At 33.3% G+C, this 11,961-nt stretch overlaps 2 protein-coding genes across 2 annotated transcripts; one reads left to right on the forward strand and one right to left on the reverse strand.

Annotated features, from left to right (window-relative positions):
* The first annotated feature begins 1,789 nt into the window (after positions 1 to 1,789).
* Positions 1,790 to 4,953, forward strand: LOC120188760 (E3 ubiquitin-protein ligase MIEL1). Its single transcript, XM_039192157.1, has 12 exons — positions 1,790 to 1,950; positions 2,016 to 2,103; positions 2,247 to 2,303; positions 2,421 to 2,453; positions 2,532 to 2,609; positions 2,684 to 2,727; positions 2,844 to 2,884; positions 3,171 to 3,253; positions 3,343 to 3,434; positions 3,527 to 3,596; positions 3,822 to 3,860; positions 4,646 to 4,953. Exons 1-12 carry the CDS (start codon positions 1,889 to 1,891, stop codon positions 4,766 to 4,768), a joined length of 810 nt encoding a protein of 269 aa, XP_039048088.1. The 5' UTR covers positions 1,790 to 1,888; the 3' UTR covers positions 4,769 to 4,953.
* Positions 4,954 to 7,947: 2,994 nt separating this feature from the next.
* LOC120189059 (protein TRANSPORT INHIBITOR RESPONSE 1-like) lies at positions 7,948 to 10,964 on the reverse strand. Its single transcript, XM_039192392.1, has 4 exons — positions 10,307 to 10,964; positions 9,381 to 9,876; positions 8,216 to 9,077; positions 7,948 to 8,159 (listed from the first exon to the last, which is right to left on the reverse strand). The coding sequence occupies exons 1-3, from the start codon at positions 10,810 to 10,812 to the stop codon at positions 8,280 to 8,282; spliced, it is 1,800 nt and encodes a 599-aa protein (XP_039048323.1). The 5' UTR covers positions 10,813 to 10,964; the 3' UTR covers positions 7,948 to 8,159; positions 8,216 to 8,279.
* Between the last annotated feature and the right edge of the window lie 997 nt (positions 10,965 to 11,961).

An 11,961-nucleotide genomic window follows, 5' to 3' on the forward strand; every position in this document is an offset into this window, starting at 1 on the left:
TGTTACAAATTGAAAACGTTAGTTACCAATTTGTTACTCTTGAAACTTGAATGGGAAAACGAAAACCTACTTAAACATTAGTGACCATCTGTATAGTTTACCCAACTTCATCATTTTCACGGCCATAAATGGTTTTACTATTTCCATTATTCTATTTATGGAGAAGACAAATATGCTGTAAATAATGTGCTCAGATCAGCAGATTCCTCCATTGTATATGGAGACAAGCATATGAAGACTGCGTCAAAGACAGAAAATAAAAGCAGAAAACTAGTGGGAGGTCTTGCCTTGTCATCTGTTTTTGAATCACAAAGCATGGCATCATTTTACCAGTCAAACTCGCCAATCTTTATTGAATTCTTCAACATCTTCTGTGGGAGCTATCTTTTCAACTGTTTGTCAATCTTTTGAGCAATCTACAAAATATCATATCCAAAAGTGAATGATCAAACTCTCTTTTTAAATATTTAATTATGCCTTTTTATATTTATTAATATTTTAAAAAAAGTATTCTTATAAAATATTTTATTACAAATTTTTAATCCTACTAAAGTATTTACATTTTTTTTGAAACCCTTTAAAATATTTGTCTAAAATTGTTACCTTTTGTATTAACTCTACGGGTAGTAAAAATTAAAATTTTGTTAAAAAATCTTATTAAAACAAACTTTTGATACAAAGTCTAATTTACTTTGTTCAGAATATAAATTATTGAATAGTTAATCCATTAATTAATTAAATAGGTTAATCTGCAATAAATTCATATAATTTTAAATTATTAAAATTACCTTTTAAATACAATTTGTTAAAAAAATTGTCAAACAAGTAATAATTTATTGATATATTTATAATATATGAATACAGTGGCGGACGTGGACAATGAGCGAGAAGACCACAACAATGGTCAGTGTTGTAACTTGTTACGGCCGGTAATAGATGGAAGACTTTGGCTGTTAAGGTGAAGGATTAAAACAAATAAAATTGTGGGGTTCAAGTTAAAGTGACTTTAATCGGTAGTTCTGCATTACAGCATATTAATATACGATTAAGAAAAATAACTATCTGAAATATTATTATTTTTTTAATATTTTCAGTAAAGTGTTATCTAAAATATTATTTTTTTATTAGAAATATTCATTTTACTATTTAAAAATCGGTAGAAAAATAACATGTTAGGTAGTACACAATATTAACATTTTCGGTAGTAAAAAAATATTTTAGGTAGCGTCCAATATTAACATTTCTGGTAGAAAAATAATATTTTAGTTAGCATTTTATCAAAAATATTAAAAATAATAATAGTATTTCCAGTAGAACCTTTCCTATTCGTATATTAAGACTGCTACAACTGAGACATCCCGACTTTAATCGGCCTTTATGGCCATAACCATGCCATCCAGACGAATAAAACACAGCGTAAGGTAAAGCAAATTCCAATGGTCCTGATGGCCACTCCCATGCCATCAAAACCACACAAAAAATTAATACTTAAACTTGATTTTAAAGTTATAACTTAGTATTTAGTTTTCTTTTATTTAATAAAATATTTAAATTTAACTTTTAATTTGAATCAATACTAATACTTTTTAATTAATTTAGATAAAAAATAAAAATTATGTGTCAATTTAAACCAAAAAATCAATTCATATATTTAATTTAATAAAAAAAACTTAAATGTCAAATAAAAAATTAAATTTAAAAGAAAATAAATATAATAATTTATATCTAACTTATTTTATGATGCCCCAAATTACCTAATTTTTATACACACGACACGGGTTAGCTAACTTAGCTTTGTTATTCTATTTTTTTCCTTAATTTCTGGAAACAGAAAGATAAAAGAGAGAAAATTCGATTCTGTTCCGTCTTTGTGCTCCTATTGTAACCAATGTCAGCTGACTCTGTAATTGCGCCTCAGAGAAGCAAAGATTTCGGGAAACTCGAACATGGGTATCTTCTCCTTTCTCTTTTTTTTTCCCTTTCAATTTTGTTAAATGCTCTTTGTCTTTGTTTAGATGCGATCACTATAATAGACGGTGTAAAATCCTTGCTCCTTGCTGTAATAAGATTTTCCCTTGCCGCCATTGCCATAACGAAACCTCTGTACACACTCTCTCTCTCTCTCTTTTCTTTTTCATAAATCTCTTGCTTCTGTTAATATATTTGATTGCCTGTCTTGATTATTTAAATTTTTTATTTTTTTTGCTTAATGTTTAATGATTTATTGTTTTGTTTGTTTAATTTAGAACTCACTTAGCAACCCAAAAGATCATCACGACCTTGTCAGGCAGGATGTCAAGCAAGTATGTTTTATTTGACAATCACCTCTTATGTAACAGTAAAATAGCACCCCTTTTTTTTTGGCTCTTGTAAAGGGGGAAAACATCTTTTATAATGAGGTGAAATTTGATTTGTGTCAGGTTATTTGTTCAATTTGCAATACCCAACAGGAGGTATGTCTTGTTGCATCTAATTCTCTAGCAGTTACTGTAAACATCTCAACTCTGAATTCCATCTTTTTAATTTTCCAGGTTGCTCAAGTTTGTACCCATTGTGGGGTGACTATGGGAGAGTATTTCTGCAATATATGCAAATTCTATGATGATGATGTAAGATCATTGTATTTTTTTTTTAATTTCATTCCACTTAAAATCATGCTGAGTTTATGTTATGGTTCTTGCAGACTTCAAAGGGACAGTTCCATTGTAACGATTGTGGAATTTGTAGGTTAGTTAGCATGTTGTGTCCAATTTACTAAGTTTTACCAGTTGCTTTTGTGGCTTGTCTCCGTCTTATGCCTTTGACAATTACTGTTCCGATCTAATCTGTGCTGTGGTTTATAGGGTTGGTGGTCGTGACAAGTTCTTTCACTGCGAGAAATGCGGTACGCAGTTTTATTTCCATTCTTGCTTCTCGCCTGATTTAGTTTTAAAGACAGTTTCTGTACACAATCATGTCGAGTTTCGAATTGAACTTGTTATGGTGCACAGAATGCTACTCTTGTTAAACCAGAAAAGAAAAGAAAAAAAACATAAAAAGGATAGTTGAATTACAAGTTAAAAGTGGTTTTTCTATAATTTTTAGTTTTAAAGGCAGTTTCTGTATACCATCATGTCGACTTTTCTTTTTCCTATATTGCATTTTACTTTATGATGTTATCGTTGGCACAGGTTCTTGCTACATGGTGGATCTGCGTGACAATCACTATTGTGTGGAGAATTCCATGAAGACTCACTGCCCCATCTGTTATGAGGTTTGTGCTTCAAGAGTTTGACTATTTCTTCAGTTTGCTCGAATTTCATGAGAATTTGTTGTTCTAAGGCTTTTTTTCTATACGTCCAGTATCTTTTTGACTCAGTTAAAAGCATACGCATTATGAAATGTGGACATACAATACACATGGACTGCTTTTCTCAGATGGCTATGCAAAATCAGTAATTTCAGATTACTTGCTCATTGCTTAGTTATTTTAATTCTACTTTTTTTTTTGAATGGTTAACATCTATTGGTTTTGTTCATACTACAGGTATCGATGTCCCATCTGTTGCAAGGCAGTACTTGATATGACTTCTTTTTGGGAAGATCTGGATATGGATGTATAAACCTTCTTTTGATCATTTTATTGTACATTTTTACTTGTTAGCAACATTTGCTCGTTTGTTGGATTTAGGTTTTGATTTCAAGGTCTAATCTTAGGCTAAAGCACATATTAAAATGATTTTGATGTAGAAGTTATTATGTACTACTTTAAGGATCAACTGTGTTACTGTTTCAATCATTTCCGCATGTTATTAATTGGTGATCTTTTTCTTTAATTACAGATTGATGCTACTCAAATGCCTGCAGAGTATCAGTTTGAGGTGGTAAATTATATACTTCCGCTTTTAGTTTACCTGCAGCCTTCACAATAATTGTTGCATCACTTGAATGTACATAATACAAAACTTTGCAAGTTTTGGTCTCATTTAAAGATTACATCTAGTTGTACGACTTCTATGCCTCTTGAATGTATCCATCTGTTTCTCGAGGATTGGTCGGAACAGATATGAATTGCTATATATAACTTTCTTGTTTCGGATAGCAGGCAGTGTTTCTTTTTCAAGGATGTTAGCAAATGAAAAGACTAGGAAACTCTCATCATATGCACTTATCCTTTTTCCGAATGAACGAGATGCTAATAATTGAAAGGTTCTCTATGTTATGGTTTCTAGTTGTGTTCCTATGCAGCTGTTTTCATGGTACCACGTGCAGGGACGGAACTAAGATAGGATAGTGGTAGAGACCAAATTGCGTAGGGACTTAAAACGTATTTAAACCTAAAATTGGGGGGCAAAGGCTTGTTTTGCATAAAATTTAAACTGTTAGAGACCTAAAAAAAATTGAGGTGCCAGGGTCTCTCCCATGTTAATGGCTGTGTGCAGAATAAACTCGTTACTGCACTGCAATTACTTTCCCATTAATCATCTCAAATGATAACGAGCCCCTATTACTCTATAATCTCTGAAAGTGATGCATATTTATGTTATATATTTGCCATCATTCTTGTATACTCGAACATAATTGTCAATCTAATGGTATGAGTTTGTAGTAAAAACAATGTTCGATCGAGTATTTGCACGTCGATGAATGTGTTTTATTCATGCAGGTTCCGATCCTCTGCAATGACTGCAACAGTACAAGCACGGTCCAGTTTCACATTCTTGGTCTCAAGTGCGGGCAATGCAATTCTTATAACACCCGCCGGATTACAATGCATGCCAATGACTAAGATGCATCCCAAAGTTGTAATCGATTCGTGGTGCATATTCGACACTCTTTTATGCAAAACCCTCTTACCAAACTTCTTTGTTCAGTTCTTGTATCTGTTTTCATTGTTTATTTCGGCTACTATTGATGTAAGATCAGTTGGTATAATTCTTAAAGACAACTAAATTAAAGTACAAAAGCATTGATAGAAACAAAATATACGAGGAGTGAAGCTTGAGTTGACAGATGAAATGCAAATGGTACATCAAAAAATAAATAAAAACATTTGTTTAACCTAAATACTCCGTCGATGTTAGTAGCTGAGGGATTACCTCCATTTGTAATTAGATTTTGGCCCATATTATTATTATTTTTTGAATGTTACTCAAGAGTAATATTTGTTCCAAGTTTTCTTAATCTATGGATAATACACGTACTCTATAGACACATTGTTATTACCTCCTACACTAATAAACCTTTGTCTTCAAAGAGTATCACTCTTAGGATTGTAAACGAGTTGAATTGAGTTTGAATATTATTGAGCTCAACTCGATTTGAAAAGTTTAAAATTGGATTTGACTTGGTTTGAAAACTTGTGAGCTTAAAATTGTCAAGTCTGACTTGAAATCTAAATAAAAAAATTGAATCTCGACTTGAACTTGGAAAAACTTAAATTATTATTAGACTTAAATTAATTGAAGTTCGAACTTGAACATTAAATACATGAAAAAAAATTTATTACGTATTTTTTTAAAAAAAAATAATATATAAATGTTAATATTATTAATAATATAATTTTAAAAAAAATGTATTTTTTCAGAGTTAATTGTATCGTATATTCCTAAAATATGACTCTCAATTTAAATTGATCCTTAATCTTTTGAATATTCCAATTTCATCCTTAAATGGTGATTCTCATTCTAAATTAGTCCCCAAACTTCTAAATCTTTCAATTTCAACCCTAAATTCATCCAAATATGTAATTAATTTTAACAATAGTTTATCCTAAATTTTATTTATTTTTCAATCATATATTAGTATAGCTTGGCCTAACAATTTAATTAACAAGGAACATGATTAGTATATACATATAGTTTGGAATTAAATTGAATTGTTGGAAAAGCTTGGGGAACAATTTATAACAAAGGATATAGTTTGGGGATGAAAATAAAATATTTAAAAGTTTAAAGGCTAATTTAGAATGATAGTCATATTTTAGGGATAAATTTTGAACATTTAAAAATTTAGGGATCAATTTAAAAAGAGGATCATAGTTTGAAAACATATGATGCAATTAACTATCTTTTTTAAGAACGATTAACTTTTACTTATTTTCTTCTAAAATGAAATAATCTAATTAATTCTTGATCATAGATTGCTTGAACTGCAAGTCAGCTCTGATGAAAATTCTAGTGTGTAACCGATCGTAACATTACGTTGCATCAACTTGTTACAAAATTACACATCAAAAGTATGGTCAGTGGTCACCACCTTGTCTTTTTTTTAATAGTAATAATTTATTACCGAAAGATCAGTTTTTACTGAAGTGAAACCATTTGATGTCCTGTCGTGTCAGCATCAAACAATTTAACCCTCCCAATCCACGTCATAATGAGGCCGTGAAACAGTTCTAATAGTAATAATAATAATAATAATAATCATCATCATCATAAGTAACGCTGAATATTAATTAATGATGAATAATCCACCTCAATTACTCCAAAATCAGTGTGCCCAATGCCCATCTTCAAGACTTCATCCTCCTCCCACTCATTAGGGGTGTTCATTTTTTTGAATTAATCGAATTAATTGATTGAATCGAATCAGTTCAATCAGTTAATGTTTAAGAAAATTTTTAGAATTCGGTTAACGGTTAATTCGATTCGAAATTGGTTAATTAACCGAAATTAAATTTTAAATATTAAATACATTATATATAACATATGAGTTCAGTCCAAACCATTTAAAACTCAATGAATAGTTTAAGATTCAATAATTTTTAAACCTAAATCGATATTAATTAATTAAAAAATTTATATAAAATTTATATTTTATAATTATATATTATTTAAATTAATTGTAAACTGTTTTTTTAATTTAAAAATATTTAATTTTTATATAAATTAGAAAAGTTTATATAAATTATAAAATTTTAAAAATTTTTTGGTTAATTTGAAAATTAACCGAAATTTATTCGGTTCGGTTAATATTTTTGAAAAAATGTTTAGTTCGATTAACGGTTAAAGGAAAAAAATTCGATTAATTCGGTTAATAGTAATTCAATTCGTTCGGCTACCGAATTAACCAAATGAACAGCCCTACCACTCACCATAACTAATAGTTTCACCCAAATCTCACGTCTTTAGGTTTTACAATTTGTTTTCACCTACTCTGGCAATATTATGATTTTGGTCCCTCGATTATTCTTAAATTTAAAATTTAGTCTTCATAATTTTCTTGACATTCTTAGTCTCCCTACTATAATTAAACTTATCTATATTTCTCCACGCCTATGATGTCCGAAATAGTTAATACCAGATTGTTATCTTGATTTTTGATTTTTTTAAATAAGTATTTTTAAGAGGAATACATAATCAGCATTTTAACCCTTACAAGTTATCAAATTTAAACTTAAAACAAATTAAAGTCTAATCTCCCATTTTTTAAAAAAAATTGATGTGCTAATTTGAAAATTCCAGCATTCAGATTTCAGTCGGGAGTGGGTTTAAAAAGGAGTGGGCGTTAAACAATGTCACGGAATCAATCACGTGGCGCAGCAGTCGAGGCTCTCCTAAACAAAACAAATACTAATCAGCTGAAAGTTATCACACATCAACTACAGGGACCACCTTCGTCTTCCTCTTCTTCCTTTGTCTCACTAAAATTCCAATTTAGATATCATAAATGTATACTGTTGGATTACCTCATCATCATAAAGTTCATATATTTTTTTCTTCAAAAAGTTTTCAAGATTGTAGTGATGCATGCCAATACTGAACGCAAATAGTCTAACGGTAACGGGAACTTGGACAATACATTAGCATGCATCGTAAAGTTCCGACAGAAAACAGCCTTGGTAATACTCGGAACAACGAGAGCCGAATACTCGGAGCTTTTATTACTCCACAAGGATAACAAATTAACAATGACACCATTTAAGTCCAACAGATGATTTCCACCCAAAAAAGTAGGTAATATAAATGCATGATAAACATCCCAGATTATGTAAGTTTATATAAGATGGTAAACATTGGGGAACAAATAAAACCTTTGATCGATCAACAACCACCTGTGCTTCCATCTCTTTATTAATCGTTACTCGGTACTCGATAGCTCAGACGAGTGAAATGAATGGCAAACAAGACCTCAGTTTTTGTACGGCCTCCATATTTATCTTCCCACTCCAATCAGGTCTGCAATTATATCAAGCTGTGAAAAACAGGGAACAATGACACAAGGAGGCATGTACCTGGTACATTCACTCTCGAGATTGAATGCGCTGTGAATATATTATTTGCTTCACGGGAGATTTCTCAAGAAAGCAGCAATGATGGATCATCTTCCATTGTCCAAACAAAAGGAGGCATGTCAAACCTTGGCCCGGCAATGGTTCTATATATGTAGAGTTTATCAACCGGGCAGCTTTCTGGTCTTGAATCCGGAGGTCCCCTCTCATCTATAACTTCAACATTCAACCTTGGCATCTTCTGACCTAAAAGTTTGCATGCTCCGAAACTCACAGCGCAAGAAGACATCCAAAGGGATCGCATTGTCTCCAGCCTTGCAGCATTGGCCAAAAGAGCCTTGTCCCCAAAGGGACAGTCCCTAATCTCCAGTTTCCGGAGGCTTTCACACCCAGAAAGCACGTGGTGGAGTCCCAAATCACTATCTCCCGCAAAAGCCACAGATAGCATCTCGAGCTTTTTCGCATATTTCCCTATATATTCGAACACACGATCTGTGAGGAGACCAGAGAGGGAAAGGCGCTGGAGTTCCTTGCAGTACTGAACAATGGCTCCAAAACCAACATCAAGTGGCTCATGGGTCAGGTAATCCGCTGTTCTAGGCTCAATTATACAAAGACGAAAACGTGTGAAGTTGGGACGATTCTTGGCAATGGTGACTAATGCCTCGTTAGACATCTGGCGGCAGAAGTACAAAACTGACATAAGCTTAGGACAACCCGAAGATACGGCAACAAGGCCCCGCTCTGTCAAGGACACATTTGGCTCTACACCATATGGATCAGATGGAAACACGCGTAACTCTTGCAAATCCTTGCAACTAGATGCGAGCGCTTCAAGGCCACTATCTTCAATGTAATCAAGCACCTGCAAACATAAACTCCATTACTTCAGACGAAAAACTTTGAAAATAGACAAAGAAGCAAGATCAAGTTCAGTTATCAGAAAATGTTAGGAGACCACAGCACATTGTTGATCCTTACAATACTTAATGCATTGCTCACAATATTTTGGGTTATAAATGGAATCAAATACCGGAAGTTCTAAATGGAATCAAATCCCGGTAGCGCTTAAGTTTTTTCCCCCCATTGTATTATAGTTTGCAATTCAAATGCAAACGAGAAACACTTCCATATCATAAATAAACCAATTATGCAATAATAAGCTTACCAATAGGCGTTGCAAATTCGGACAGTGGCTTACAAGCTTGATAAGCTCGGGACTTTGAATTGTAGCGTAGCTCAAGTTCAGCGATGTTAATTTAGAACAGACAGGGTAAATGGCTGGAAGGTAATCCGGGACCACATCCCAAAATCCAGACAAGCTCTTTAGTTCCTTGCAACTAGAAAATGCTCCAGCCAAATCCGAGTAGACGTCTGGCCTTAGCTCCGCAGCGTAGGTACCAGTGCCAAACTCAACCAGCTGCGGTGCACGACGCAAAATGTCGGCAACCTTATCCAGGGGCACCGCACGGTTGAGCCGAAGCGTCCTAAGGTTGGTACATCTACCCACCAGGCGCTCCAAGGCCGAGAAACTAACTTCATCGGACACTAAGCAAGAAATGTTGAGAGACACCAGGGACGTGTACGACTCGGGGAAATGACTGAGCCAGTGCCCACTCAAATCATCCACTTCGCAGTCTACCAAGTCCAGCTCTTCCAGATTCCTGCATTAAATTAACATAAAATCTTTACAGCTCTCTAAATAAACTAAAAGGAACCAATAATTTGAGGTAATAATAAAGAGAAAACATAAGAATCTTGAGTAATAACAGTGGAAAATTATTCCCGCCATGGCCAAATCAACAAAAGTTTACCTAAAAAATATTCATAGTTTACGACAACAACAAATCAAGAGAAAAAGGAATATAATTAAAGAGCAAAAAGCGCTGCACATTTCACATGAAGTAACCATCCAAAATATGAAAACCAATTCTCAAAAAACGAATCTGCTGATATCAAACACAACTAGGTATCCAAGAGGTAAAAAGAACATGTGTTTTTCACTAGATTTTCCACGCCACATATTCTTTAAAAAAAATTATAGCAGAAAAAAAACAATCTGAGCAAAGCAAAAGCTGATGCCTTGAAACTCACTTGCAACTAGCAGCAATGGCGCCAAGTCCATCAGTTGAAAACCCTTCACAAGATGAAAGAACCAACACTTTGACTTTCTTAAACGACTTAGCAATAAGCTCCAAACTTTCGTCGGTAACTACCATCCTTTTAAGCTTAATCTCTTCGAGCCAAGGGAAAGCGCCGGCCATCTCGACGATCCATGGGAACACGTAACCACCCCATCCGTCGGGAACTAGATTGAAGTCCGCGAAGTGCGGTTTCCCTTTCAGCTCAATGGATCTAAACTCCGGGAACCGTCTGCTCACCATCCGAGGGCTCACGGCGTAGCAATTCCCCACAAACACTTTCCTCCGACACCACCTTTCGATCTCGTACCACGATTTACACACCATCGACACCGAGTTCCGGTCTTTATCCGATTGTATGAACGAGAAGATGTGCTCAAGCACCTCATCTGGGAACGGAAACTCCATTTTCTTATGCATTAATGAAAGCCCGAAAAGAAAAGAAAAAACAACACACATAACAAAAAAAATGAAACCTTTTGAGGTTTTGAAAGAAAAGATGGAAATTTATCTCGTTTTGGCTCTTGAGTTTAGCTTGGATTTACGTCCTTAAGGTTTAGATTTTGTTTTTTGAGATCTGAAAGGCCATTAACGAAGCTTATAGGGTAGCAGAAGAGCTATGGAGAGAGGAATAGAAAGTGAAGTCAAAGACAGACACAACAGACGAGAGAGGATAAGGATTTTTAATTTGAGTATTGGTAAGCAGGGTTAGATTCTAACCATGGTTACATTAGTCGAATTTTCCAAATCTCTTTTATTTTATATTATTTGCGGGGACAAGGAGAGGTACTGATCGACGATTAGGAAAGCCATAGGTGGTGGGAGAGAGATGTGGGCCGTAGGACTGACGATGAGCAGTGGGGAGATCTTGTCCGTCGGCGACGAAGCGGAGCCGCAGAAAACGGGTGTATGTAAGAGATGTGGGGGAAAATGTTGTTAATACACGTCAATAAATTTTCTTTTGGGTAACATGGAACACGAATCTTATTAATGTAAATCAGAGGACTTAAGTTTGAATATTGTTGAATTTAATTCGACATAAAATTTTATTAATTTGAATTCGAAATAAAAATTTAAAATTTGACTCAAAATTTTACGAGTATAAAATTTTCAAGTTGGACTAGAACTCGAAAAATTTTGAACTTTAAATGTTTTTAGACTTAACTCAATTGAAACTCGAACTCGAACCTGAATTATAAGTACATTAAATTTTTATATTGTATTTTTTAAAAGAATAACAATATATAAATGTTAATATTATTCACCATTTAATTTGGAATTTAATATATTGGTTTTTGAGTTGCCCATGGACTTTTTTAGCCGGATATGAGATAATTCATTTTAACTTGTTAAAAATTCGATTCGATTTCAAGCTTAAGCCGAATCTATTTGATTTGAGAGTTGATCGAATTTTGACCTAAACATTCTCAAATAACTCATACTCTGTTTCGTCTCATTTACAACACTAACATGATAATTTAAAGTGTTTTTATTCAAATATCATCTATTGAAAATTTAATTTTTATTTCAATACTTGTTTTTATTAATTTTTTAGATTAACATTCTTTTATGTCACGTTGACAAAAATATTTCACCATGTCTTGAACA

Source organism: Hibiscus syriacus, unplaced genomic scaffold, assembly GCF_006381635.1.
Source record: "Hibiscus syriacus cultivar Baekdansim isolate YM2019G1 unplaced genomic scaffold, ASM638163v2 tig00116951_pilon, whole genome shotgun sequence".
NCBI lineage: Eukaryota > Viridiplantae > Streptophyta > Magnoliopsida > Malvales > Malvaceae > Hibiscus > Hibiscus syriacus.